General features: G+C 41.0%; 1 protein-coding gene across 4 annotated transcripts in view; it reads left to right on the top strand.

Moving 5' to 3' along the window:
- PRKCB (protein kinase C beta) overlaps window positions 1–25,808 on the top strand; it is a 641,836-nt gene that overhangs the window by 278,265 nt on the left and 337,763 nt on the right. For all 4 annotated transcript variants that reach the window (XM_078152651.1, XM_020995626.2, XM_020995625.2 and 1 more), the window contains exons 4-5: window positions 4,968–5,079; window positions 15,729–15,857. In XM_078152651.1, coding sequence (XP_078008777.1) covers window positions 4,968–5,079; window positions 15,729–15,857 — 241 coding nt within the window. The remainder of the gene's footprint in view (window positions 1–4,967; window positions 5,080–15,728; window positions 15,858–25,808) is intronic.

The following is a 25,808-nucleotide window of genomic DNA, read 5'->3' as shown; positions in this document are numbered from 1 at the left end:
CGACAAAAGACTCCTATGATCCCTTTCATGGTATCATGACAGCATGTTAACTACCCCCTTTCTAGACCATTCCTCTGCTGCCTCTGCCCACAGAACCTTGCCTTGACCCAGAATTGCCTGCCCTTTATTTTTAGCAGTTTTGACTCCAAAGCCAACATTCTGTCCACTGGACCATACTATTTCCCAAAAGTACTATCATTTCTGATTTTATATATGAAGAAACTGGGGTACTCAGAGGAAGCAACTTACTGGTGGCCATACAACTGTGTCTGAGAAAGGATTCAAACCCAGATCTTCTTTCACTCTGTGGAGGCTTTCCTTCTAAATACCCTCCCAATCATTGACCCAAAGTCTTTAGAGGATTGAGACTTAATGACTTTAAAGAGACCTTCATAGTGGGCTGGTGGGATTAAGAAAGACTTCATGGAGAAGGATGGAAGTATGACAATTCAGGCCCCCTTCCCTTAAATAGAACTAAAAATACTAAATTTGGAATAGCCCTAACAATTTGGTAACTGATGATTATTAAATCTCTTAAACTTGGGAAGGGGATTGAGACATGGTAAAGAAAAAGAGGAACAATTAATGTGATTTGAGGGAAAGAATAATCCTAGAGAAGGTGGGTTTGGCCCAAGTGTTTAGGGTCAGGACAAAGTTCATGTAGGAATCAAATCCAAGATTCTAGGCAGACAGCAAGAAAGGAATTTGTAATGGGAATTCAAAGCCTGGGAGATGAACCCAGTCATGCTATAAAGGGTACAATAAATGGGGGCCAGAGGAATTTTTCTCCCACAATTCCTCTAAGACCACACTATTCTGTAACAGCAGTGGCATGCTAGCCAATGTGTCAGGCATCCTGTCATCCCAGACAATTGGCATTGTTTCATAAATCTTCCCTTTCAGAATAGACACTTCGTATGGTCTTTCCCTTTGGGCAGTTGTCAGTGTCAATCCTTCTCTAGGCCACCACGTTCTATTCTCTCTGTACAGCATTTAACAAATTTCTCTTCTCTTTCCTTTCCCACCCCTTTGATGACTAGTCCAAGGTCTAACCAACCCAGGATTAGATTACTGTGCCATCTTCTCCTTGATTATCTTCCCTCTAATCTACCTTTGGGGCTACCAGAGTTAACTTCCTAACAAAAATCACTCATTTGCACGTTCCTATAGGTTTTAGAAAGTATTTTTTCTCACACTAGCACAAAGAAATCCCTCCTCAAAATAGATTGCAATCCATTTGTAGCAAATCTTAGAGATTTGCCTGAGACCCTGATAAGTTAATTGACTTGTATGAAGACCTTCAAGTTCTTCAGTCTTTCCCCTACACTGGGCTGCCCCTCAAGGTAGTTCAAGGATAATTATCTTAATTTCTCTGATTAGAAAACTCTGCCTGGTACATGATAAGCGCCTAACAAAGGTTTATTCATTGAGAAGTATGGCAGCTTGCCTACAATTCCATATCTAGTATCAGAACTGGGATTAGAACCCAGATGTCCTGACTATTATACTCATTTAATTATTTCCCTCAGAAACTTTCTGTTGCTTTCCTTACCTATCCAAAGTTATCTCTTCCTACTCCCCAAGACAGACCCTTCATGGTAACTAGGTGGTACAGTTGATCAGACTTTGCGCCTGAAGTTAGGAAGCCCTGCCTGAGTTCAAATCTAGCCTCAGAAACTTACTAGCTGTGGGCAAGTCATTAAACCTCTGTTTGCCTCAATTTCCTCAGTTGAAAAATGGGGGTATAACAGGCATCTATTTTCCAGGGTTGTTGTGAGGGTCAAGTAAGATAATGCTTGTAAAGCATTTACCACAGTGCCTGGCACGTAGTAAGCACTAAATAAATGTTAGCTATTGTTAGCTGTTACTATTACCTGTACATTTTAAAAACCATTCTTCACTCTCCTGAATACGGACTTCATCTTAGTTGTTTATTGTGTCTTTGCATCCCTGGTGCCTTGCACAGAGTAAGCCCTCATTAAGGATTTTTTTTTGTTGAAGTGACTTGGTCCAGGACTCAGCCACTGTCTGTAGCCCAGATTGTGTCAGTTCCACTCTCCTTGCTATCCTTCTCTGTGAATTGTGTGGAGTCTATCCACAGGATTTGTGGAGTTGTATCTGGGTTCTCCATAGGCAATGCAGGGCATCTCAGGGCAGCCCTCACTCTCTGTTGTCTTGACTCTATGTTGGCTTTAAGAATAGGTGTGCAAGAGATTAGAATTTGCTGTCTCTCAAAGAACCACAGAACAGGTGAGTAAGAAATTAGAATTTGTTCCTATCACTCAGAGAACCATCTATGATAAGAGATTGACTCAGAGCTTCTTGGTGTAGTATAAACACGCTCAATCTCTCCTAAGGTGATTCCTTCCTTCATAGTTACAGAGTATAACAGTTGAAAGAAGGCACAGACTAGAACTGGAAAGGATGTTAGGGGGCCTTTGAGTCTGACTCCTTCATTTTATGGATTTGTGGAAACTGATGCACAGAGTGGTTTAGAGAATTGCCCAGGGTCACCCAGATAATAAGTTTCCGCATACCTTAAAAGTACTGAGAAAGCCATTGCCAAAGTATTATCATGATCAGATACTGAGGACATCCAAGCCACTTTAAGGGGTTAAGTACCAGAGGCTGAAGTGCAGGCAAAACAAAACTCAGGACCCAACAAAACTTGATGCAAGAAAGGCAGAATCAAGCACTCAGTAAATTCAGAAGATCATCTCAGTTGTGGACAGTTTGTCATACATAGGTGCTCAGCTTTATTGTCTTTCTTTTGATGGTGAATCAGAATACATTCTTCATATGTCTTGGCCTTTTAAAATGCCTAGAATGAAGGAAAGTAAGAACTGGACAGATTTAAGTTGTAGACTTCCAGGTAAAGTTTCAAGCGAGAAGTAAGTGAAAGTGGCATAATGATGATGAAGGCTGGGGAATATTGCTGGAAACATGATTTAATAGACTAGATTTCATTATCTACGGACCTCCAAGAGATTGCTTAATTATCATTAAACAAGAAACTCTTAATGTTTTCTTTAGACTTGGCAAAGCCAGCTATTAGAAAGTAGCCATTTGGATCATGCACAAGAAAGAATGTCTATGCTTATAACATTCTACATGTGGAAGGGTGTTAATGTGGAATGCTATGCCGCTAAATCAGCAGGAGTCTAAAGTCAAGTGTCTCATTCTTTTAGCTCTACTGAATTGAGGGCAGATTTGTTCATCTCACCAGCACAGCATTGATTTGGAACCTTGTGAAGAAAAATAGTAACAAATTAAAATGATTCACCCAAATTTAAATTCTTGATTTTTTTTTTCCTTCAGGAGTGTTCAGAATGATATATTACCCAATAACAACTATGTTTGAGATTTATGTTTCCTAAGTGATCCCATGCCTTTCTCATAGGTAGATTTTGGGATATTTTGATGAAGACAATGACTGCCAATCACGAGCTGCCAATTGACTGACATGTACTCTTTTTATCCTTACAACTGAAGTGTGTCTTTTCAGTGGGAAAGATCATCTTGGGAAGGGTATAAAAGATCAGAGACAGTATAAAGGTGTACAGACACTTGGGTCTGCATCAGAGAAAGACCACTTTAAGACTATAATCTAATTCAGGACTTTTTTTTTTGGCTAGGCAATGGAGTTAAGTGACTTGCCCAGGATCACACAGCCAGTAAGTGTCAAGTGTCTGAGGCCGGATTTGAACTCAGGTCCTCCTGATTCCAGGGCCAGTGCTCTATCCACTGTGCCACCTAGCTGCCCCCTAATTCAGGACATATTGCTAAAGTACCTGCTATGTGCAATGAGGTGATGCTGCTCATCCATGAACTTCTTCCCTAAGATTAGGAGATGAAAATTTTTTTTGAAGGAACTTGGAATATAGTAGTGAGGCAGCATTGATGTAGTAGAAATAGTTCTTGAGTGAGAGTATCTTGGATCAAATCCTAGTTTTGTTACTACCTATGTAACCTTGGGGATGGTTGCAACCAAGAGCAGCTCAAATCAGAAAGACTGATCTTTCTGAGTTCAAATCTGGCCTCAGACACTTACTAGCTGTGTGACCCTGGGCAGGTCACTTAACCCGGTTTGCCTCAGTTCCTTAAAATGAGCTGGAGAAAGAAATGGCAAACCACTACAGTGTCTTTGCCAAGAAAACCCCAAATAGGTCACAAAGAGTTGGACACAAATGAAATGCCTGACCAACAACATGCAACCGTGGACAAGTCATTTAACTGCTCTTGGCCTCACTTTATCTATTAAATGAGGGAATTGCACTAGATTATCTATAAGGGTCCTTTCTGCTCCAAATTTCATGATGTTTTGAAGCTGAGATGTGCTGAAATAAGTTCCATTTCCTTACTTTGGAACTCCATTGTCCTTAGTTCTGAAGACCTGGTAGGGCTATTGATAATCATTATTTAAAACTCTATCCTAGAGTCTGTCTAGCCCATTCAGAATTTATTCTGTGCTTCAATGTAGAGTTTATTTTCTAGTGTGTATTTATTATTGTTTGTGTTTTTTCTTTTTAAATTAAAGGGCATCCATACCTTTGCTCTGAAGTAAAGTGAATTGTTAAAGATATGAGTAAAATGCCATGTGTGACAGTAAAATTCAGGAAGAGATGACTTCTAACTGATGATATTGGGGAAGACTTCACAAAGGAAAAGGCACCTGAGTGAGGCATTTATGGATGGATATAATAAAGAATGGAAATGTAATTCTGAGCAGAGGGTCCAGTATGGGCATGGAGTCAAAACAAGGGAATGTAAGGGATCTGTTTGGGGAATGGCAGGCAAGTAGGATGTAAAAGAGAATAGTATAAGATAAGGGTGTAGAGGTGATTGAAAATAGATTTATTATTTATACAGCTATTTATAAATGATCACCTAGTGGTTTTGGACCTATTATTGGCTTATTGGAAATTCATATAAATCAACAATCATCCTTTATTTCCCTTGATTTTCAGGATCCCCGGAGCAAGCACAAGTTTAAAATCCACACTTACTCCAGTCCAACATTCTGTGATCACTGCGGCTCTTTGCTGTATGGGCTCATTCACCAAGGAATGAAATGTGACAGTAAGTGAAGCCCCCTCCGTTCTTTTCTGTCTACTTATTGGCTGCTGGAAGCAAACAAGAGGGACATGTTTGTTGGGTTTGCTGTTTATGTCCAAAGAGAATTTTCTTTGGGTCAAGGTTGGGTGGTTTGGAAGCAGAAATGTGATTGTTACTGTCTCCTTAGTTTAGGTAGGACTACATCTCTTCCCTCACCCAGATATTTAAAGGCCAAGTAGATTCTGGATCGAGGATTATTGGGAAGATGGTAACTCTTCAACAGTTCCTAGCTCTATAATTTCAGCAATGAGGGCATTCCCTATTCCAATGCAAATGGCAGTTCTTCCATACCTATTAAGATGGTCTTTATAAATTGTGTCAAAAATAAAATCATCATCCAAGAACTTAGAGTTGTCAGATTAATCTAACCATGTGCCTATTCAGCCCCCAAATCTTTAGTGATCCCCTATTGCTTTTGTTATGAAATGAGAATTGATAGACAAAATCCCCTAGTGCTCATCCTCATTTCACATTATTTTGCTCCATGTGTTCTGTGTTCCAGCTAAACTAAAACTAGAAACAATTCCTGAAACCTCAACTGCCCCACTCAACAATAGATTCATGCCTCAAATACAATGCCTCCTTATCTCTGATTGGGGGAGAGCATGGTGCAATGAATAAAGTACTGGATTTGAAGGAAGAGGACCTGAGTTTGAATCCTAACTCTGCTACCGCTTTTGGACCTTGGACAGCTCACTTGATCAGGACAGGTCTGAGTTTTCTCATCTGTTAGTTAAAGGGGTTAGATGTAGTGAAATACAGTGGAAAGAAAGTTAGATTTGGAGTCAGAGGACATGGGTTCACTTCCTGGCTGTGGCCCTTATTACTTGTAAAATCACTTAACTTGGGCAAGTCATTTAACTTCTTGGGCCTCAGTTCTTCATCTTTAAAATAAGAGACTTGGACTAGATGAGCATTAAATTCTCTTCTGACTCTAAATCTATGGCTTTAAGGTTCTGTCCAGCACTAAACTTATGCTCTAATGACCAATAAGCTTATCTGATGATAAGCTTCTCTGAATAATAATAATAATAATAATAATAATAATAATAGATAACACTGATATATCATTTTAGGGTTTACAAAGTGATCTTTATTATTCTCGATGGATTCTCATAACAACTTAGTGAGATAGGTGGTATTATTATCTACATTTTACAGATGAATAGACTGAGTCAGAGAGAGGTTAAGTGGCTTGCCCAGGGTCACACAGCCAGTAAGCATCTGAGGTCTTCCTGACTTCAGGTCCAGAGCCCTATCCACTATACCACCTAGCTGCTAACTTATAAAGGTCAGATCTAGGACATCTGACTTCCAAGTTCAGGACTCTTTCTATTACTCTTGTTTTCTTTCACAAGAAGGTATGATTATTTCTCATCAGTCAGGACCAAGAGGTTTTACAAGACAATGCAATTTAGCAATCTCTTGCCATCCTTTTTTTTCCAAGCAGAAGCTGGCCTTCCTTGGGGACTGGTGCAGAGTCAGCTAGACTAGATACATTTTAGCCCATGTCTGCTAGGAACCCTTGAGGGTAGGTTGAGTGACATCGTCTGGAGCACTTGGTAATTGAGAATGCCTTCATCAAGCAAAGAAAAGAGTCAACTTCTAAGGCAGAGAAGCAAACAGCTGGAGGCTCTACAGGCAAGAGTACTTTGCTATTTCAGGGATTTGTAATTTCATCAGTGTGGTTACTCTCTCCACTGACTGATCACAGACCCCCAAATGCAATCAATAAATAGTCTTTGAGACTGGCTGTGCCCAAAACAATGCATTTCCCTCTGGCAACCTAGGGATGAACCAGAACCCCTGTGGCCTGTCTGTAGTCACCAGCAATTACAGATAACTAGCATTGCCCTTTATACTTGACCTTTAGTTATCCCTCTTGAGAAGTGCCCTTACTGGAAGGCAACCCCAGACCTGTGCTTGTATCCTTGCCTCAGAACTTAGCAAGGCTGGTCATCAGACAGTAGGCATGCAGTCTATTACTGGCCTCTCTCCTGAGGGGTTTCAGCTTGATAGACCCTGCTTCAGCTTGCACTGCGTCCACCAGATGCCTTTGAGAACCAGGGGTCACTTCCCTTCAGCAGGAATTGACTGGAAATAGCAGGTGTGGATCAGCATAAGGATGGAAATGATGACAATGAGAGTTCATGTTTCTGGAGTGCTTCAAGTTTGTAGCATCTTTTGTTCACAGAAATCCTACAATAGAAGCAGCAGCAGCAGCAGCAGCTGTAGTAGCAGTAACAGTAGTGGTGGTAGTAGTAATAGTACCAGTAGTAGTAGTAGTTATGTCTGATTCTTTGTGACCCTGCATTTGGGGTTTTTTTTGGCAAAGTTATTGGAGTGGTTCACTATTTCTTTCTCTAGCTCATTTTACAGATGAGGAAACTGAGACAAACAGGGTTAAGTGACTTGCTCAGGGTTAAACACCTAGTAAGTGTCTGAGGCCAGATTTGAACTCAGGAAGATAAGTCTTCCTGACTCCAGGCCTAGTGCCCTGTGTACTTCAGTGCCACCTTGATAATGTAATAAATAGTAATTAGTATTTATTTAGTGGGGTAGGCACAGTGCTGAGTACTTTGCAGACAACCTAATTCAATCCTCCTAACAAATCTGGAAGGTAGGTGCTATTTCCATTTTAGAATTATTATTATTCCCATTTTACAGTTGAGGAAACTGAGGTAAACAAATGATAGCCTAAGCTCACACAGCTGGTAAGTGTCTGAGACCAGATTTGAATTCAATTCTTCCTGACTCCAAGTTCAGACTTCTATCCACTATGCTATCTAGCTGCCTCAACTGCTAGTTAATGCGTATGTTGTCCCCATTTTGCAGTTTGGGAAACTGAGACTTAAAGAGGCAATGTGACTTGGCCAAGATTACATAGCTATGATGTTGGAGTTAGGATTCAAATCTGGGTCTTCTGACTCCAAATCCAATGCTCTTCCTATCACATGACCTAGCTTAGATTTTTTTTTTTTATTACCTTTAGGTATAAAAGGCCCTTCACACATGTCATCTCATTTGATGCAGCAGGAGCTCTGTGAAGTAGGTAGTTCAAGTATTTTGGCAGTGGATGGAGCATTGGCCATAGAGTCAAGAAACCCTAGGTTCAAATCCTATCTCTGACACTTACTAGTTGTATGACCATGGGCAATTAACTTCATTGCTTTGGGCCTCAGTTCCCTTCTCTGTAAAATGAAGGGGTGGGTTGGAGTAGATAATCTCTAAGATCCTTCAGGCCCTACCCATGATCCCCATACTGGTCAAGGAGTGAAAAGTTTCAAGCATTTTGCCTGAGGTCACAAAGTTAAGAAGAGCACTGAGTCTGGAATCAGAGGGCCTGGGACTTGCACCCAGACCTTCTGATTTTAGATTCAATATTGTTTTCATGGCACCATGCTACTTGTTGGTTATGCATCAGGGTTTACACACACACACACACACACACACACACACACACACACGAATATGAGCACCTTGAAGACTACACAGAGACTGCTCTTAGCGCAATACCTAAAACATGGCCAGTGCTTCATAAATGCGTTATCTATTTCTCTCTCTTTCTGTCTCTTGTCTATCTCTGTATCTTGTCTGCCTCTGTCTTTCTCTCTGTCTTGGTCTCCCGGCCTAAATGTCTGTCTGTCTGTCTGTCTCTGTCAGATAGTTCTCAGCATGGACTTCAGTTGTCCCTACTGTTTCAAGGGAAGGATGTACTATCAATGATAACGATAGCTTCCATTTCTATAGTACTTTAACGTTCTGAGTACCTGCAGAAGAGGGCAGAATTATCTCTTTCTGTCTCTCTCTTCCCTGTCTCTGTTTCTGTCTCTCAGAGCTAGAAGAAGTATGTAATAATGGAAAGAGCATTGGATTTGGAATCCAAGACTTTGCTTGTTAAAGGGTTATATAAATATAAGCAATTAAGAGCACTGGATTTGGATTTTAAAGACCAGGGTCTGAGTACTTGTCCTGTCATTTTCTAGCTGCATGGCCTTGAGTAAGTCACTTCCCAGAGTCATGGAATTTCAGAGTTACAAGAGACTGTAGAAGCCGTCTATGCCAAGCTCTACCTGACCAAGAATCCCCTTGATATCGCCCCTTACAAATAGTCATCCAGCCTCTACTGGAAAACCTTTAGGGAGATGTAACTCTCAATCTCCTGAGGCAGCCTTTTACAGTAGTTTGTTCTTCACTTGTTTCTCAGTTATGTCCAACTCTTCATGATCCCATTTGGGGTTTTCTTGGCAAAAGAAACCCTGGAGTAGTTTGCCATTTCCTTCTGCAACTCATTGTATGGATGAGGAAACTGAGACTAACAGGGTTAAGTGACTTGTCCAGGGTCACACAGCTAGTAAGTGTCTGAGGCCAGATTTGAAATCATGAAGATGAATCTTCCTCATTTCAGGCCTGGAACTCTATCCACTGCACCAACTAGCTGCCCAAATTATCTTTTTGGACAGCTCTAAATGTTAGGAAATTTTGTTTGTTTGTTTTTTCTGTATATTGGGAGTCAACATCAGTCCCTCTTGACAGCATCCACTCATTTTCCCTTCTTACTGCTCTCTGCACCTAAATATAACAAGACCAGTCTTTCCATGTGAAGGCTTTTCTGACATTTTAAGCCAGCTGTTGGTTCCCTTTCTAACTCTCTTGCTCCCTAAGCTAAATATCTGCAGTTCATTCAATCCATGGTCTTCTGGTTGGGTTTTCAATTTCCTTGAGTATCCTGGTTGCTCTCATTTGAATGCAGTCCAGCTTCTCATTGTCTCTTCTAAAATGTGCTGCCAAGAACTGAACCCAATATTGCGGAGGTAGACTGGCCAGGACAAAGTACAGTGGAGTGATCACCTTCCCAAATCTGTTTCCTCATCTGTAAAATGAGATAATATTATTCTTACTATCTCACAGAATTCTTTTCAGAAAAGTACTCAGTAAACCCTCAAGGGGATAGGAACTGGAACCGTGATTTCATTAGTACACAGAACTTCCAGGTGAGGAAACTCCCTCTTCCATTGGAGGTCAGCACCTTTTCTTCACTTAGAGTTTTAGAGAGCTGCCCAGGACGCTAAGAGGTTGTGATTTGCTCAGGATCACAGAGCCAGTGTGTGTCAGAGACCGGATTTGAACCCAGTTCTTCCTGGCTTTGAGGGCAGCCTTCTATGCACTATTCTTCAGGCTCTTAGAACCTTAAAAGTCCTATAGAAACAGAAACTATTGGTATAATTAGGAGTGGGGACAACCAATGTCTATGCTGAGAGCTGTATAAGCGATATTTATTCAAATAAATTGTACTTTGTGTCTTTGGTGCCCCAGGGACATTTATCTACTTTAAAACACAATTTAAGATGAATCACTTACTGAATACTTCCTATGGGCAAGACCTTCTGCTTGGCTCTGATGATGCAAAGAAAAATAAGATCCAATCTGTGTCCTCTAGGAATTCACAATCTCGTTTGGCAGATAAGACAGGTGTACAAATGTCTAGATACAAATGGCTAAGGTACAATAAGAAAATGCAATGAGCACAACATGTAGAAGGATAATTCTGCTGACTAGAACTAGGACCAATGAATGAAAGATGCTGAGAGGCAGATTTTGGCTCTCTTTTAAAAGTGTTTTTGGGGCAGACAGCTGGCATAGTGGGTAGAACACTGCCCTCTGGAGTCAGGAAGACCTGAGTTCAAATTTGGCCTCAGTCACTTGATACCTACTAGCTATGTGACTCTGGGCAAGTCACTTAACCCCAATTGCCTCAAAAAAAAAAACCCCTGACATAAACAAGCCAACAAACCAAAAACCAAAAACCAAAACCAGAAACTATAAGTATATTGAACAGCCTCAAGGCAGAGTGATTTCATTGTTTACTGGTGTGACATTTAAAAAAAGGTTCAAGAGACATAGTTTCTGGGTAATGTAATCATTTTATTAATAATCAGGTTATTAATAAAAGGATGGTCATTTGGCCATTTCTCAGATTAAAGACAATAAAAATGGGGCCACAGTTTACATGCCCTTCAAAGAGGTGTTCCCAAGGAGTGGCAATCAGCTTGAATTGGTTAACACAAAGCTAAGTATATATAGGCTACATTAAAATGAAAGTTTTGGGGTACATAATGGATCACTCAAGTGCTGGTCAAAGAGACATTAATTTCCATATCACCTGTCTTAATAATAGGGAGAATCAACCTTTCTCCAGGCCTGTTTGAGCAAACAGAAAGAGCAGGAGTACACCCATTAGCCCATACTTAGAATTTATTTTACTGTTTGATTAGATCTTAGCCTGGGTAAATCTCTAAGACAGATTTCCCACAGTGGTTGGTTTCTGGATGGAAAATAGAAAAGGGGAAAAACCTTGGTCCTAATATAATAATTAGTTACTAAATACAAGAGAAATATTCATTTCTCACACTGGACATGTTAAATCAGAGGCCAGATGGTCATATTTTGGGGATTATATAGACGAGATTATTACACTGAATGAGAAGTTGGGTTGGATGATCTGTTCTTAACTCTTGAGATTCTATGACTTTGTGACCTGGTTTGGAATCCCAACTCAACTACTTACTACTTTTGATGGTGACCTTGGGTAAGTTAGCTATCCTGCTTGGGCTTCGAGCGCCTCATCTACAAAATGAGGAGAGAGGACCTGATGATCCTGAAGGTCCCTTCTGCTTCTAAATCCTGTGCTTCTGTGACTTTAGAGATAATTTAATCTAATTTCTTCTCCCCTCATTTTACAGCTGAGCAGACTGAGGCCCAGAAAGGGGAAATAACTGGCCCTAACACCAGATGGATTGTTAAAGTTTTTAGTAGAGCTGGAATCAGAGTGATGATGAAGATAGTGATTATGATGGTGGAAATATATTGATGATTGTGATGATATTTGCATAGTACTTTAACATTTGCAAAATGCTTCACAAACATTTTTTTAGCTCTCCTGATGTGATTCTAAACTCTTTCTGTTGTCCCTTGCTTGAAACTCAGAGAGTGGATTTGGAGTCCAAATACCAGGGTTTTATTTCTCTTCTACCTTGACTCTGCTGATGACCTTGGGTTATTTCCTCTTGTTCTGTGTCTTAGTTTCCCCCTTCCATAAAAGTAGGGAATCAGTATCTGTCCCTTTTATCTCTGTTTCCAAAGATTCACTTCTCCTTTAAAGGATTAGGGAGCCTGGTAATCTTATTGCCTCTCCCCTCTTTCCTGTTTTGGCTTGATTAAAAAACCCTCTTAATTTTATTTCTCTATTAGACTAACAGGAAGGGAATAGTATTCAAACTTCTTTCATGCACCTGGAGAAATGTTAGGAAGATATATCCCTGGGTAGTAATGCATTAATTACCCAACAAACTTAAAATGCTCTTGGCTCCATACTATGCCCCATCATCTACTGAGATCTCTAGTCACAGAATCTCATTCCTTTTAAGGGGCCTTGGGCATCATTTAGGACAACTTGTCCCTGAATAAGAATGTTATTCCTATTCTATAACAACCTTGATAATTGATCACCAAGCAACTATTAAAGACCCCCTAAGGGAGATCATTGCCCCCTAAGACAGTCCATTCTGCTTTTGAGCTGCTTTAATTTTCCAGAAGTTTTCCTTTACATGAAGCTAAGATCTGCTTTCCTTCAACATCCAGAATCAGAATAACCCTTTTTCCTGCTACTGGTTCTTTCAGACAATGATCATGTTCCCCTAATCAGAATAACCCTTCCTCCTCCTACTGGGACCTGTAAGCAGTGATCATGTTCCCCTTAGGTGTTCTCTTTCCCATACTCAATATGCCTAGTTCTGTCAACCCATTCTTATATCATGTGGTCTTTCATTTCCTCACCCTCCAGGTCACACACTGGCTTATCAATTTCTACCTAAAATTCAGTGGCTAGAACTGAAAACAGTACTCCTCATGTGATCTGATGAGGGCAGAGTACAGTGGGGCCAATATCTCCCTCTTTTTGGACATTATTTCTATTTATGCAGCTGAAGGATCGTATTAGCTTTTTGGACTGACTGCTATATCTCAATGCTGTTACATATTGAGTTTGTAGTTCCCTAAAATCCCCAGGTAACACTCACTTGTATTATTATATAAACATTGCCCTCCATGAAAGCTCTGTCATCCCGACTTCCCCCATCCCCTCAGGCACACACAGCCTCTGCTGCCAGCTCTGTTTTTGGAGCTAGTCCCCAAAGACCAAGTCACAGAGAAATGTGCTTGTTAATTCTCTTTTAGGGCTCTTACTACTTCAAGGGAGCAGGAAGGTGCCCATAGGACCCCTTGGTTTTCCTTCCACCCACCCATTCAGCCTCTCTGATTTGGTAGGCTGGCAGAGATGGCTTTGTTAATTTCTTATTACCTCAAATATTCCGGCTTGGACCTTGAATACACAGGCTCCAGGGCCCACGATGAGGTTTGAGATTGGGAAATCAGTAGTCAACTCTCCATATGTTGGGTGCCCAACCAGGGTTTGTGAGTGGAATGATGATGATCTTTCTGGGTTGGTGGCAGCTACAAGCAGTGGGTGGACAGTGGCCAAGAGCTATCATACAAGGAGAGGGTGGAAGACAAAAATGGCACACTAGAGGACACGTCACCCTTCTAAATCTGACCACCCTTGGAGAGCTGATGACTGAGCCCAGTGATTGAGCTTGAAGCGTGGTGACACATTTTGTGCCATTTCCCACCCCAAACATGTTCACAGGGAATTTCTCTAGGGACTTCCTTTTCTCTGTTCTTCTTCCTTTCTGACAATTGGGAGATATAATATGCCAAGTCAGGAATAGCAAATGAGCCCAGTGATGCCTGAAGAGAGTTTGAGATAAAATAATGTTCTTCCCCCCCTTTCTTCTTTTCTCTTTTCCTTTTCTCCTCTCTCCTCCCTCTTTCCTTTCTCCTCACTCTACCATCTCCCTTACCTCTCCTTCCCTCTCTTTTCTGTTCTGCATCTTCCTTTTTCCCTCTATCTCTTTCCCTTTCTCTGCCTCCTAACTCCTCTTTCTTTTCTCTCCTCTCCCTGTTTCTCTTTCCTTCTCTCTCCTCCCCCCCCTTTCCCTCTCCTTGTTCCCCCTTTCCTTTTCCTCCCTCCCTCCCTCCTCCCCTCCCACCCCGCTTTCTCTCTCACATGTACACATACACACACAGCCATTCTCTAACACTCTTGTTCTTTCACTGTGTTTTCACCTCTTGCTTTCTAGCTCTCTCTCTCTCTCTCTCTCTCTCTCTCTCTCTCTCTCTCTCTCTCTCTTACTCTCATCATCTCTTCTTTCTTATGCTTTCCCTGTTATTCAGTATTAATATTGCAATTTTGACTGAATGACCTCTTAGTACTGCTGCCTGGAGGTCAGGGGCTGACTGTCAATGGGAGAGTGGACAGGTAGCTTCACCTGGTAGGAACATGTAACTGAATCCTCCTCTGGGGAAGAGCCATGTGGAATGTCCTTTGATATAGTGCTCTGAAGAATAAGAAATTTGTTCTTTTGACCCTGGCACCTGTCCCTCTGAGATGTGAAAAATGAAAATATGAATTGTGCCATCTGTCTTGTGTAGTTTATGCTAAGCAATACAGAGAGAAATGACAGAGATGGAATGGATGTTTGCTTGACTCCTTTAAGAACCTCAACTTACTTATATGTAAAAGGAGGATAATATCTACAATACCCTAGGCACTATATGGCACAGTGAATAGAGCTCTGGGACTGGAGTCAGAAAGACCTGAGCTTGAATCCAGCCTCAGATACCTACTAGCTGTGTGACCCTGGGCAAGTCACTTAATCCTGTTTGCCTCAGTTTCCTCATCTGTAAAATGAGCTGGACAAGGAAATGGCAAACCACTCCAATATCTTTACCAGGAAAACCCCAAATGGGGCCTCAAAGAATTGGGCACAATAGAAATGACTGAATGACAACGATAAAAATCTGCAGTACCTACCTCAATGAGATAATATATGTAAAGCATTGTACAAATTGTAAAACCCTCTATACATGCCTATGATTATTTTTTTGACTAGTTGTGCCTCTCTGTGGCACTTCTCTGTAGTAGTTCTCCAAAGGTAAAGGCAGTGTAGTGTAGTAGAAAGCACACTGAACTTGGGGTTAGAGGATCTGGGTTGAAATCCAAGCTCTATGCCTGGGACTTGGGGCAGATGACCTGCCATTCCTTTTCTCCTTTGTGTGTACTCCTCCTCTCCCCTCTCTCTCTCTCTCTCCCTCTCTTTCTCCCACTCTCCACTTCTCCTTTTCCTCCCTTTCTCTGTCTTTGCTCTCCTTCCCGTCCCTTTCTCTCCCTCCCCCTCCCCTGTCCCTCCTCCTCCTGTCTTCCCTTTCTCCCTCACCCTTTCTCCCACCCCTCTCTCTCTCTTCTTCCCTCCCTTCTCCCACATACTTTTTTTTCTTTACAGTTTTTACTAATGGTAAACTTTTTCTGCTCTTCCTTGACCTCTGGGGATAACATTGACTTTGGGAAAGGTACCAATATATCACTGTACCTGAGTCTCCCCCATAGGGCAGAGATCAGACTAAATGATCCTTCTGGTCCCTTCTGCCTCTAAATCCTATGATTCAAAGCCCACACCTCCATCACATGGATTTTTACTTTTCTGTCTTCTTTCCAGCCTGCATGATGAACGTGCACAAACGCTGTGTGATGAATGTCCCCAGCCTCTGCGGAACAGACCACACTGAGCGTCGAGGACGGATCTACATCAAAGCCCAGATTGACAAAGACGTTCTCACTGTTGTTGGTAGGTGCTGACATCGGAAAGCCTGGGTTGGGGGAATATAGCCTTGGGATCTCCTGAAATAGATCTCTTGCCTTGTTCTTGACTTAGCTTGTATACTGATGAAGGAAGAGGGCAGGGAATGTTTATGTGCAGGAGACCCTTAAAGACATGGACCTCCCTGCCTTATTACTCTGACTTGTGAGCTTTGCCCTTTCCTGACTAGCCCAGAGTCCCATTTTAGTCAGGTTCTATGGGACTCACAATTGGTGTTCTTCCCTATGAGAGTGATTGTGTTTGTGAGGCCCTCAGGGTAGTGTGGTCTAGCACTGCAGAAAGCTTGGGGCCTCTGTGAGGGAGTTCTGAGCACTCCCTGTGGAGTTTCCTTCTTCCTGTCTTTTTGTAGCTCTCTAAACTCCACGTACTCAAAGCCCTTGATTTTTATTAATAGAACATAAATGTCAAGTTGGTTTCCACCAACATTCTCATGGGAAACAAATATTCACTACACACAAACCTACAGGGCATGGGGAGAAGGACAGAGGGAGATGGGGGGCTTTCAGAATATGGCAGCAAGTTTGAGCTTGGTGTCCATGTAAACTAGATATCCTATGTCATGTGGGTTGACCTCTTAGCCCTTAAGTAGCCTAATGGGAGTCAAAGCTGTGCCAGAGGTTATGGTCACTTAGTTTTCCAGGTTGGTAGAACCAAAGTTGCTTTTGAATGTGAGAGAATGGTCACTTCCATAAGCAAGAATATCAAGAATAGAAGCAAGAGAACCCCCCCCCAAATAAAACATTGGCATGTGCTCATGGGTAGAGTACATAGTCCATTCTGTCACCACCCCTGCTGAAGGCAACTGGTGATCAGGGCTTCATCCCCTTTCCCACAGACAAATAGAGTAATGAAACTTCAACCAGAAGAATTCCTGCCTACCGTGGGTGTAATATAAATATATACACAAGACTGTGTTTCCTAGGACTAGAAAGAGGCATAGGATAGCATGGAGAGATACATCCCACAAGAAATTGACCACTCCCAAAGGGAATTTCCTGATACTACTAGGGATTCTCATATTTGAAAGACATTCGTTGACATCAACACTCCAAGTGAGCTAGTAGGAATGGCCTTCCCAGTAAAACAGTTGCTTCATCAGCTGACTTTTAAACCCTAGTCATTAGTTGTGTGCCTAAGGAAAAAAAAGTCAAGATTGAATATGACAATTTTCTTTTTTTCTTTTGGAGTGGGTATGTAGACTGATCAGTAAAATTGATATGGCATGGCATACTTCAGTATCATTAAAGCATTAGAGCAAATCTATCATAGTGTCCTTGTGGAAAAAAATGGAGAAAAATGGTCTAGAATCAGCGCTTCTTAAACTGTGGGTTGCGATCCCATATGGGATCACCACCATAGTTTAAGAAGCACTGGTCTAGATGATGTTAGCTATTGGCTAAGGGACTTAGAACAGGTTGGATGACTAAACCCATGTCATGATTATTGATGGTTCCATTTCAGATTGGATAGAATTTTCCAGTGGAGCATCACAGAGATCTGTCCCTGGTCCTCTGCTGTTAAACATTTTAATCAATAATTTGGATGGAATCACAGAAGTCATCCTTATCAAATTTGTGAATGACACAAAGCTAAGAGGAATAGCTAGCATGCTAGATAACAATAAGATGAAATTTAATAGATGTAAATGTTAAGTTCTAAGCTTTGGGTTAAAAAAGGCAACTTTGAAAGTTAAGGATGGGAGAGACATAAAGTCAATTTTACATTAAAGATCTGGATGGCAGACTCAATATAGAGATCACCAGTGTGATATGGCAGCCAAAAACAAGCTAATGCTTCATGGAGACACATGCTATACAGAAAGAAGGTTATTGAACCTCTGTACAATATCCTAGTCAGAGCAAATCTGGAGTTTTCTATCCAGTACTGGGTGCTACATTTTATGAAGGACATTGACAAGTTGAAGAGTATCCAGAAGAGGAAGACCAGACTGGTGAAGGGACTTCAAATCATGTCATGTCAAAGTCAGATGAAGCAACTTGGAAGGCTTGGTCTAGAGTAGAGAAGATACCCTAGGGTCAAATGGCTGTCTTCAAGCATTTGAAGAATTGTCCTGAAGAAAAGAGATTAGGCTTATTATGCTTGGCTTCCTGAGGGCAGAACCAGGAATAATTGTGGGGCAAACTGCAGAGAGGTAGGTTTATGTTTGATGCAAGGAAAAACTTCCTAACAAGAAGAACTGGCCTGAGTGGTTCAAGTTGCCTTGGGAAGAGTGGGTCTCTCCTCCTGGAATACTTCAAGCAGAGGCTAGATAACCACTTGATGATTTGGAAGTGATTCTTGAGGACAGCTAGGTGACACAGTGGATAGAACACTGGCACTGAAGGCAGGAGGAACTGAGTTCAAATCTGTCCTCACACTTATCAGCTGTGTGACTTTGGTCAAGTCACTTCACCCCAATTGCCTTCAAGAAAATTTAAAAAAAAATAAAAGGAAGTGATTCTTGGTAGAGTATCTGTTGTACTAGGTGGCCCCTGACATCTCTTCCAGCATTTAGATTCTGTAATCCTAAATGGCAGTTTGGATTTATAATGGATAGCTTCAGAAGGCAGAATTAGAAGCAATGGATATAAGATATGAGGCAGAGTTCTATTCAGCTCAGCTGTTGTGGAAAACTATGCAGAAGAGAAAATTTTGAGGTCTACCTGCTGCCTTCTAGTAGGCATGGCTCCATATGTCTACTTATCCCTTGTTCTTCCAGTCCTGCTCCAGTTCTTGTTGATGCTGGTGATCCAAAGAGTAGCTGCTTTAAGGGAGCTGGGCTGGGTTATGGGTTTTAATCACCCACACCCTCTTTTAATTTTTTGTTTCTTTTTTCTCTTCTTCTCTTCAGCAAAATTTCCAAGAAACAGAAGGTGCCAATAGTACCTGCAAATTGGACTTTGCTTTGGACTCAGCCCAACTAACATGAACTCTTTGAGTCTAGCTGGGATTGAGTCCATCAGGGTGCCATCATTGTCCCAATAGAGGGAAATAGCTGACTCCTGATAGGTACATTATTGGCAGATTAACCTAGTTCTTTTGCATACCCAGAAGAGGCCATCATGCTTGGCTTTCTAAAGTTTAATCTAAAAGGCAATGAATGCCAGACTAAGATAGTGTTGTGATCTGTGCCATGGGGTTGGGACAAGAAAAACAAAGTCTATTCTCTACTTTGGTTTGGCTAGTAACAGAATGGAAAACAGATGGCTTGCTTTCCACTTCTTAGATATATTGCTGGGAAAGAGATTTGAAAGAGATTTCACAGCCTGACCCATTAATGTACCGTGGAGAAGTTCTTATGACTAGTCCCTTCTGTTACCACTTGAGGCCAAGGATTTTTACTTTTTCCTTTGGTGTAGTGAAAAACTATACCTCTTTTGCCTGCCAGGAATAAACTGCTTGAGGAAACTGCATGTAAGCCATGGCCAGGGAGAGGTAATATATAAATGGAGCTTTATGGGTGGGGAGAGGGGGTTAAATACAGAATGCTTTCATCATTGGTACTCACTGCCTACAGATGGCTCCAGTGGGAGCCATTGAGATAGTTGTGGCAAAAATGAGAATCTGCTGCCGCCTTGTGACAATCTTGTTAAATCATGTTATAGAAAGCTGAGCTACAGAAGGTTTTGGCAGGGAAAGCCAACTTGAAAAAATAAAAAAAAGAAAAGATCAAGAAGATGGCAATGGGGAGAGTCTAGGGATGCTGCGTGATGACATAATAGTGATATTAAGCTTCTTCTGCATAGAACAGATGATCTTAGCCTTTTTGTGTTATCCAGACCCTGTCTCAAATAATGTTTTTAAATGCATGGGATTACAGAGGACACCAATTAATTAAAACAGTTATCAAAGTACAAGTTCACAGGCTCCCAATTTAAGATCTAATGCTCTAAAAATTAGACATGGGCTAAGAGGGTATATGCTTGGATCTTTGAAATCATGATGCATGCAGATAGAATGAGTGCAATCTCTTTCAATAGTAAACTTGGTCTTGTTCTATTGAATTTTTAAAAATGAATGACTTGGATAAAGCCATAGATGTCTCACATGTTAGATGACAAAATCAGGCTCCAACAAGATCTTAATAGGATGGAATGATGGAGCAAAACATAAGGTAAAATGTATTAGGAATACATGTGACATCTTACACAGATAAAAGAATCAACTATAAAAAATTCAGAATAAGGGAGAAATATCTATACAGCAGCTCAGGTTAAAAGGAGTTGCAGAGTGTGTGTGTGTGTGTGTGTGCGCGTGTGTGTGCGCGCGTGTGTGTGCGTGTGCGCGTGCGTGTACTCTATGAAATATTCTGTAGGAAGCCACAGTGTGATGTGGTCGTTACAAAAGCCAGTGAAATCTTAAGCCTCTTTAATAGAAAACACAGTGCCTAGAATCAAGGAGGAGGTGGTCTCCTTTTCCTCTGCTTTGGCATAGGTTGTTGTGTCCATTTCTGGACATCTCATTTTAGGCAGGGCATTGACAAGACTCCTCTAGAGAAGAATGATCAGAAATGAGCAGAAGCTTGAATATATAACAGTTAATTGGAGGAATGGGGAAATGTTTAATCTGGAGGGGAGACTTAGGGAAAAAAGGAACGTAAGTCCTTTATTTGGAAAGGAATTGTAGTCATCTTTGTCCCAGAGATTAGAAGCTATATATTCAATTTTACAAACATTTACTAAATATCTCCCATGTACAAGGCATTGCTCAATAGGTGAATGGTACAGAGACCAGTTTTGGGTAGTTATCCAAGAAAAACTTTCCTAACCATTAGAAGTCTAAAAAAAGAGAATTATCATGGACTGAGCAACTCAAGATATAAAGATGCTGCACTTTGGATTGGAAAAAAAGACATTCTAGAGCTAGTGAGTCTCCATATCACTGGAGACCTTCAAATAGAAGCTGGTTGACCACTTGTTGTAGAGAAGCTTCATCCTTAGATATGGTTCAGACCAGATGACCCTTGAGGCCATCTCTCAGCTCTGAGATTTTGTAACTGAATGTCCTTTCACATTACCTAAACTAAACTTGTCAGACTTCAAAGAGGGGAATAAGTCTTTTACCCTGGTGTTCTTAGGTAGCCCCTGCTAGTAGAAAGGATGCTTTTTGGGAGTAGGGACTTTAATTTAATGCAATCAACATCATTCATGTTATATTTCATAATGTTCTCTGTCTTTTGTTTGGCCATAAATTCTTCCCTCTCCATAGATATGATGGGTAAACTATTCCTTGCTCTCCTAGTTTGCTTATAGTATCCGTCTTTATATCTAAATCATGTACCCATTCTGATTTTATCTTGGTACAGGGTGTGAGGTGTTGGTCTATGCCTAGTTTCTGCCATGCTATTTTCCAGTTTTCCCAGCAGTTTTTGTTAAATACTGAGTTCTTATCCCAGAAGCTGGATCTTTCTTTTCTGTTCCTTCCCTGACTTTATAGACTGTATCCCCATCACCTCTAAACATTCATATATCCCACCTAAAGAGGCCTAGTTTGTCTAATACGCCCTCATTCTACTCATTGTTTGTTGCACTTCGTTGAAGGGAGGAGGGAAGGAAACAAGCATTTATTAAGCACTTATGGTGTGCTGTGATTAGTGCTAAGTATACAAATACAAGCAAAAAGACTGTCCTTATACTTAAGGAGCTTACATTGGGGGAAGACAACACACAAGAGCTGAAAAGGAGTGGGGGAAGGGGATGAAAGTACCCAGTGCAGCGGTATGATTTTGAAGTCCTGAAACTAGGAACATCTCCTCTTCCTTTCTCTCTCTCCCTCCTTTCCCTCCCCCTCTTTTCTCTCTTTCCCTCCTCCCCCCTTTCCCTCTCCCCTTCCTCTGCCTTTTCCCCTTCCTCTCCCCTCGCCTTCCCCTCTCTTTCCCTTTTTTCTTCCCCTTTCTCCCTTAGCCTCCCTTCCTTTTTTTCCCCTCCTCATTTGAGGAGGAAATTGAGGCTTAGCTATGATAAGTGATTTTACCGAGGTTACATAGCTAGCTAGTATCAGAGCTGGAGCTGGAACTTCTCATTTCAGGTCTAGAACTTGTCCATTATGTCATGCTGACTACTTATATGATAAATACACAAAGGTCAGTTGTTCGGGTTGTGTCCAATTCTTCTTGACCCCATTTGGGGTTTTCTTGGCAAAGGTACTGAAGTGATTTGCTGTTTCTTTCTCCGGCCCATTTTACAGATGAGGAAACTAAGGCAAACAGGGTAAGTGATTTGGCCAGGGTCACACAGCTAGTTAGTGTCTGAGGCCAGATTTGAACTAAGGTCTTCCTGACTCCAGGCCCTGTGCTCTATCTACCTGCCACCTGACCGAAGTTCAAATATGGCCTGAGACACTTACTAGCTGTGTGACCCTGGCCAAACCTCATCTGTTTCAGTCTCCTTATCGGTCAAATGGGATTAAAAATATCACCTGCCTCCCAGGGTTATTGTGACAATTAAATGATATAGTATTTGTAAGGTACTTAGCAGTGCCTGGCACACGGTAGGTTCTTAATAAATGTTCATTAAAATGTTTATAAAAAGCAAAGCAAAAAGGTTTTAGATCTAAAGCTGATGGGGTCCTCAAGGTCTATGTAGTCTGGCCTTGATTTTACAGATAAGGAAACTGAGGCCCAGTGGCTTGATGTAACCTGCTAGTAGTCACACATGTAATAAATATTGAAGGTGTCCAAGGTGAACCTAGGTCTTCTGACTTCTCCAGAGCTGACATTCCTTTCCTAGAACCATAGGACTCAGCGTGAAGCCATGACAAAGTTTGCTGTATAGTTAGCAGTGGGAGTAGTTAGTAACAGCAACAGGGACCCCAGGATTGTGTGGAGATCAAGGGATCTGTTTTTTTGAAAACATAAGAAGGATGGAACTGTGTTTGTAGTTCTTACAGAAGTAATTAACAGCCATGTAGGCATGAAGTGTAAATTGGACTCCCTGCTAGCTGAGAAGATGAAAGGTCTGGACGAGCAACCTGTCTCATCTACAGCTTTATAGATAAAGAGGATAAAAAGTATTCTCGCAAATGATCAAAAGAGTGATGGCTGCCAAAGTAGGTCTCCAGTGGGAGATGTTGAAGATGTTCAGGGGTGTCCAGACCACAGTCAAGAGTTTTTGTGGTGGAAGACAGTAGAGGAGAGGAAAGAGAAGCTTCGAACCAGTGAAATCTGGATTTCAAGGCACTGAATCTGAGTTCGAATCCAGGCTCTGAAACAGACTACCTCTGTGGAAAATCACTTAATTTCTCTAGGCTTCAGTTTCCTCTTCTGTAAAATGTGGTGTTTGGGATAGATGATCTTTGTAGCTCTAAATTCTGTGAATCTTTGAACATAATAAGTTTATTTCTCACAGAATCTAGAGCAGCTGTTCTAAATTGCTCTCCTCAAACCTTTTTTTTAGCATTTCAACTTAATTCAATAAACATTCATAGAGCATCTACTATGTGTCAGGCACTGTGCTAAGTGCTGGGGTTACAAGTAAGAAAAAGAATGATAGTTCCTGCCTTGAAGGAGCTTACAATCTAATGGGGGGAAGATAACACAAAAAAAGAAAACTGAAAGGGGGACGAAAGGATGAAAACCATTAGGGGGACATGATGTTCTAAGGCATGATGTTCATGGTGTCCAAACTGAACAGAGTTCTTTATGGAAAGTAGAGTTACTGGAAAGTTATGCGTTGTTTGTCCTTCCTACTTGAAGAGGACCATGGCATCAGGGAGGTGATGCCATGACTTGCAAGTGAATTGGATTTAAGTGAGGAAAGACTGTGCAGCATCACCACTCATTTTCTCTTCCGGAGCCATCTGAGTCTAGTGGCGAGATATAGACCAGGATAACTCAAGATGGCCCCGGCCACAGTGGGAGACCTTGGCCTTTTTAAGGTAAGGTCTTTCCAAATTCTCCCTTTGACTGTATGTGACTCTGTAAAGGATGGCTTTGGGAGGAGTTTGATGCTCCACACTTCAGCCCTCCAATCAGAGGGGAGAAGCAACTGAGGGAGTTGAGAAGGTGTTGAGTATTAAAAACTGCATCAATCTGCATGGTGATGAAATTGATCAGTTAGTTTATCCTGAGGGAAGCATGATGTTTTCTGGAGTCAAAACCAAACAGAGCAGCTGATGAAAAAATGGAGGGGAAAAAGGTGAGAAAAAAAATCTTTTCCCCCATCCCTCTCATGAGAGACCCTTTGTGTTGCTTACTTCATTGAGAAAAATAGAGGCCATTCAATGAGAATTTCTTTTCCGCATCTTAAAAACCCTCTCCAATATTATGTTGGTAGAAAAAACCAAGAAAGGGTCTCTAGGGATTATGAAATACTAGAAAGGAAATGTAGATTTGGGGGCAAAGGTGGTATTTTTATCATTGCTACAAACTGAAGACAAAAGTTGGTCTGTGTACTTCAAGTTTCTCTCTTGTTCAGTCTATCCTCCAATCAGATTGCTCTTCCTAAAACACAGTTCTGGCTCTTGCTCATTAAATTCCAGTGACTCCTATCATCTCCAGGATCAAATATAGAAGCCTCTGTTTGTCATTCAAAGCCCTTTATAGCCTCACCTCTTCTACCTTTCCAGTTTTCTTAGACCTTACTCCACTCTGATTTTTGTAATTCAGTGACACTGCCCTCCTTGTTCCTCAAACAAGATACCCCATCTCCTGACTTCAGCATTTTCATTGGCTGTTTCTTATGCTTGGAATTCCCTTTCTCCTCATCTCTTCCTCCCGTCTTCCCTGGCTTACTTCAGGTTCTAACCAAAATCTCAACCTCTGCAAGATGCCTTTCCTGATCACCCTTAATTCTAATGCATTCCCTTGGTTATCGACAATTTATCCTGTATGTATCTTATTTGTATATGTGTTTTTATATTGTCTCTTCTCATTAGACTATGAGTTCCTCAAGATTAAGTCTTTTGTATTTTTTTGTATTCCAAGAGCTTAGCATAGTGCCTGACCTGTAGTATGTACTTAATAAATGTTTGTTGACTTAAAATGTGGCTAGGAAGATAGTGTTGGAAATTGGGATTAAGTTTTCCAAAACATAGTTAATGACATGAGAATGGTTGGCTACTGGCTAAGGTTAGAGTACATCTAATCAAGATCTAGAAGAATGTATTTGCTTCTTGACTAGATGGAGTGATCTAAAGAGCTTAAAATTGGAAATGGAGAAGAATGGGAAAATGTGTCCATATCTATCTAAGCCAGAAACCACAGACTCGAGCCCCGGATTAATTGAGACTTGAAGAAAAAAAGAAAACAAAACAGATAACAAGAAGGCCTTTTTGGTTGTTTTATTTTTAGGGTAAGAAGAAAAATAAGGAATTAATAAGGTCAGTTTTTGGGGATTGGTATGATAACAATGATATGAATTATAGCAAAATTAAGAGTACTTATAGCCAGGCTCTAATTAGCACAAATAATTAATCCCTTGAAGTAGTTGCAATGTTTGAATTTTTATTCCATATTTCCATTGGATTGGAATGATTTACCATATTTTACACAATTATAACTTGGAATAGTATTAATTTGAATACATGCAACCACTTCAGGGGATTCATTATTCGTATTAACTGGAACCTAGCTGTGATAACTTTTTTTGTTTCTTATTTCACAGGGAGAATTATCTTTTGACAGGACAATATAACAAAAGTAGTTAACAGAGAATTAAAAACTGAAAACAAGTCAGGTGATGGCAAGATTCCTTTTAACTGACCTCAGTTGATTCAAATTACCTGATCTTGATAGGGGTAAGCTGTCTCAGGACAAGGAAGACCAAAGCATTGAGGGAAATTGCAGGATGATGTAGCAGTAGAGTGGACATAGTGAAGTTTACATTAAGTGAAATTTGGAACAAGTCCAAGAGGAGAATGAAGAATGATGAGAAGAATAGATTATGAGTCCTTAGAAAGGGAAACATTAGTTACTATGAG

This window comes from Phascolarctos cinereus, unplaced genomic scaffold (assembly GCF_003287225.1).
Source record: "Phascolarctos cinereus isolate Bilbo 61053 unplaced genomic scaffold, phaCin_HiC Scaffold_4;HRSCAF=312, whole genome shotgun sequence".
In the NCBI taxonomy this organism is placed as follows: domain Eukaryota; kingdom Metazoa; phylum Chordata; class Mammalia; order Diprotodontia; family Phascolarctidae; genus Phascolarctos; species Phascolarctos cinereus.
Note: the sequence above shows the minus strand (reverse complement) of the source record. Positions and strands in the feature narration are given on the sequence as shown.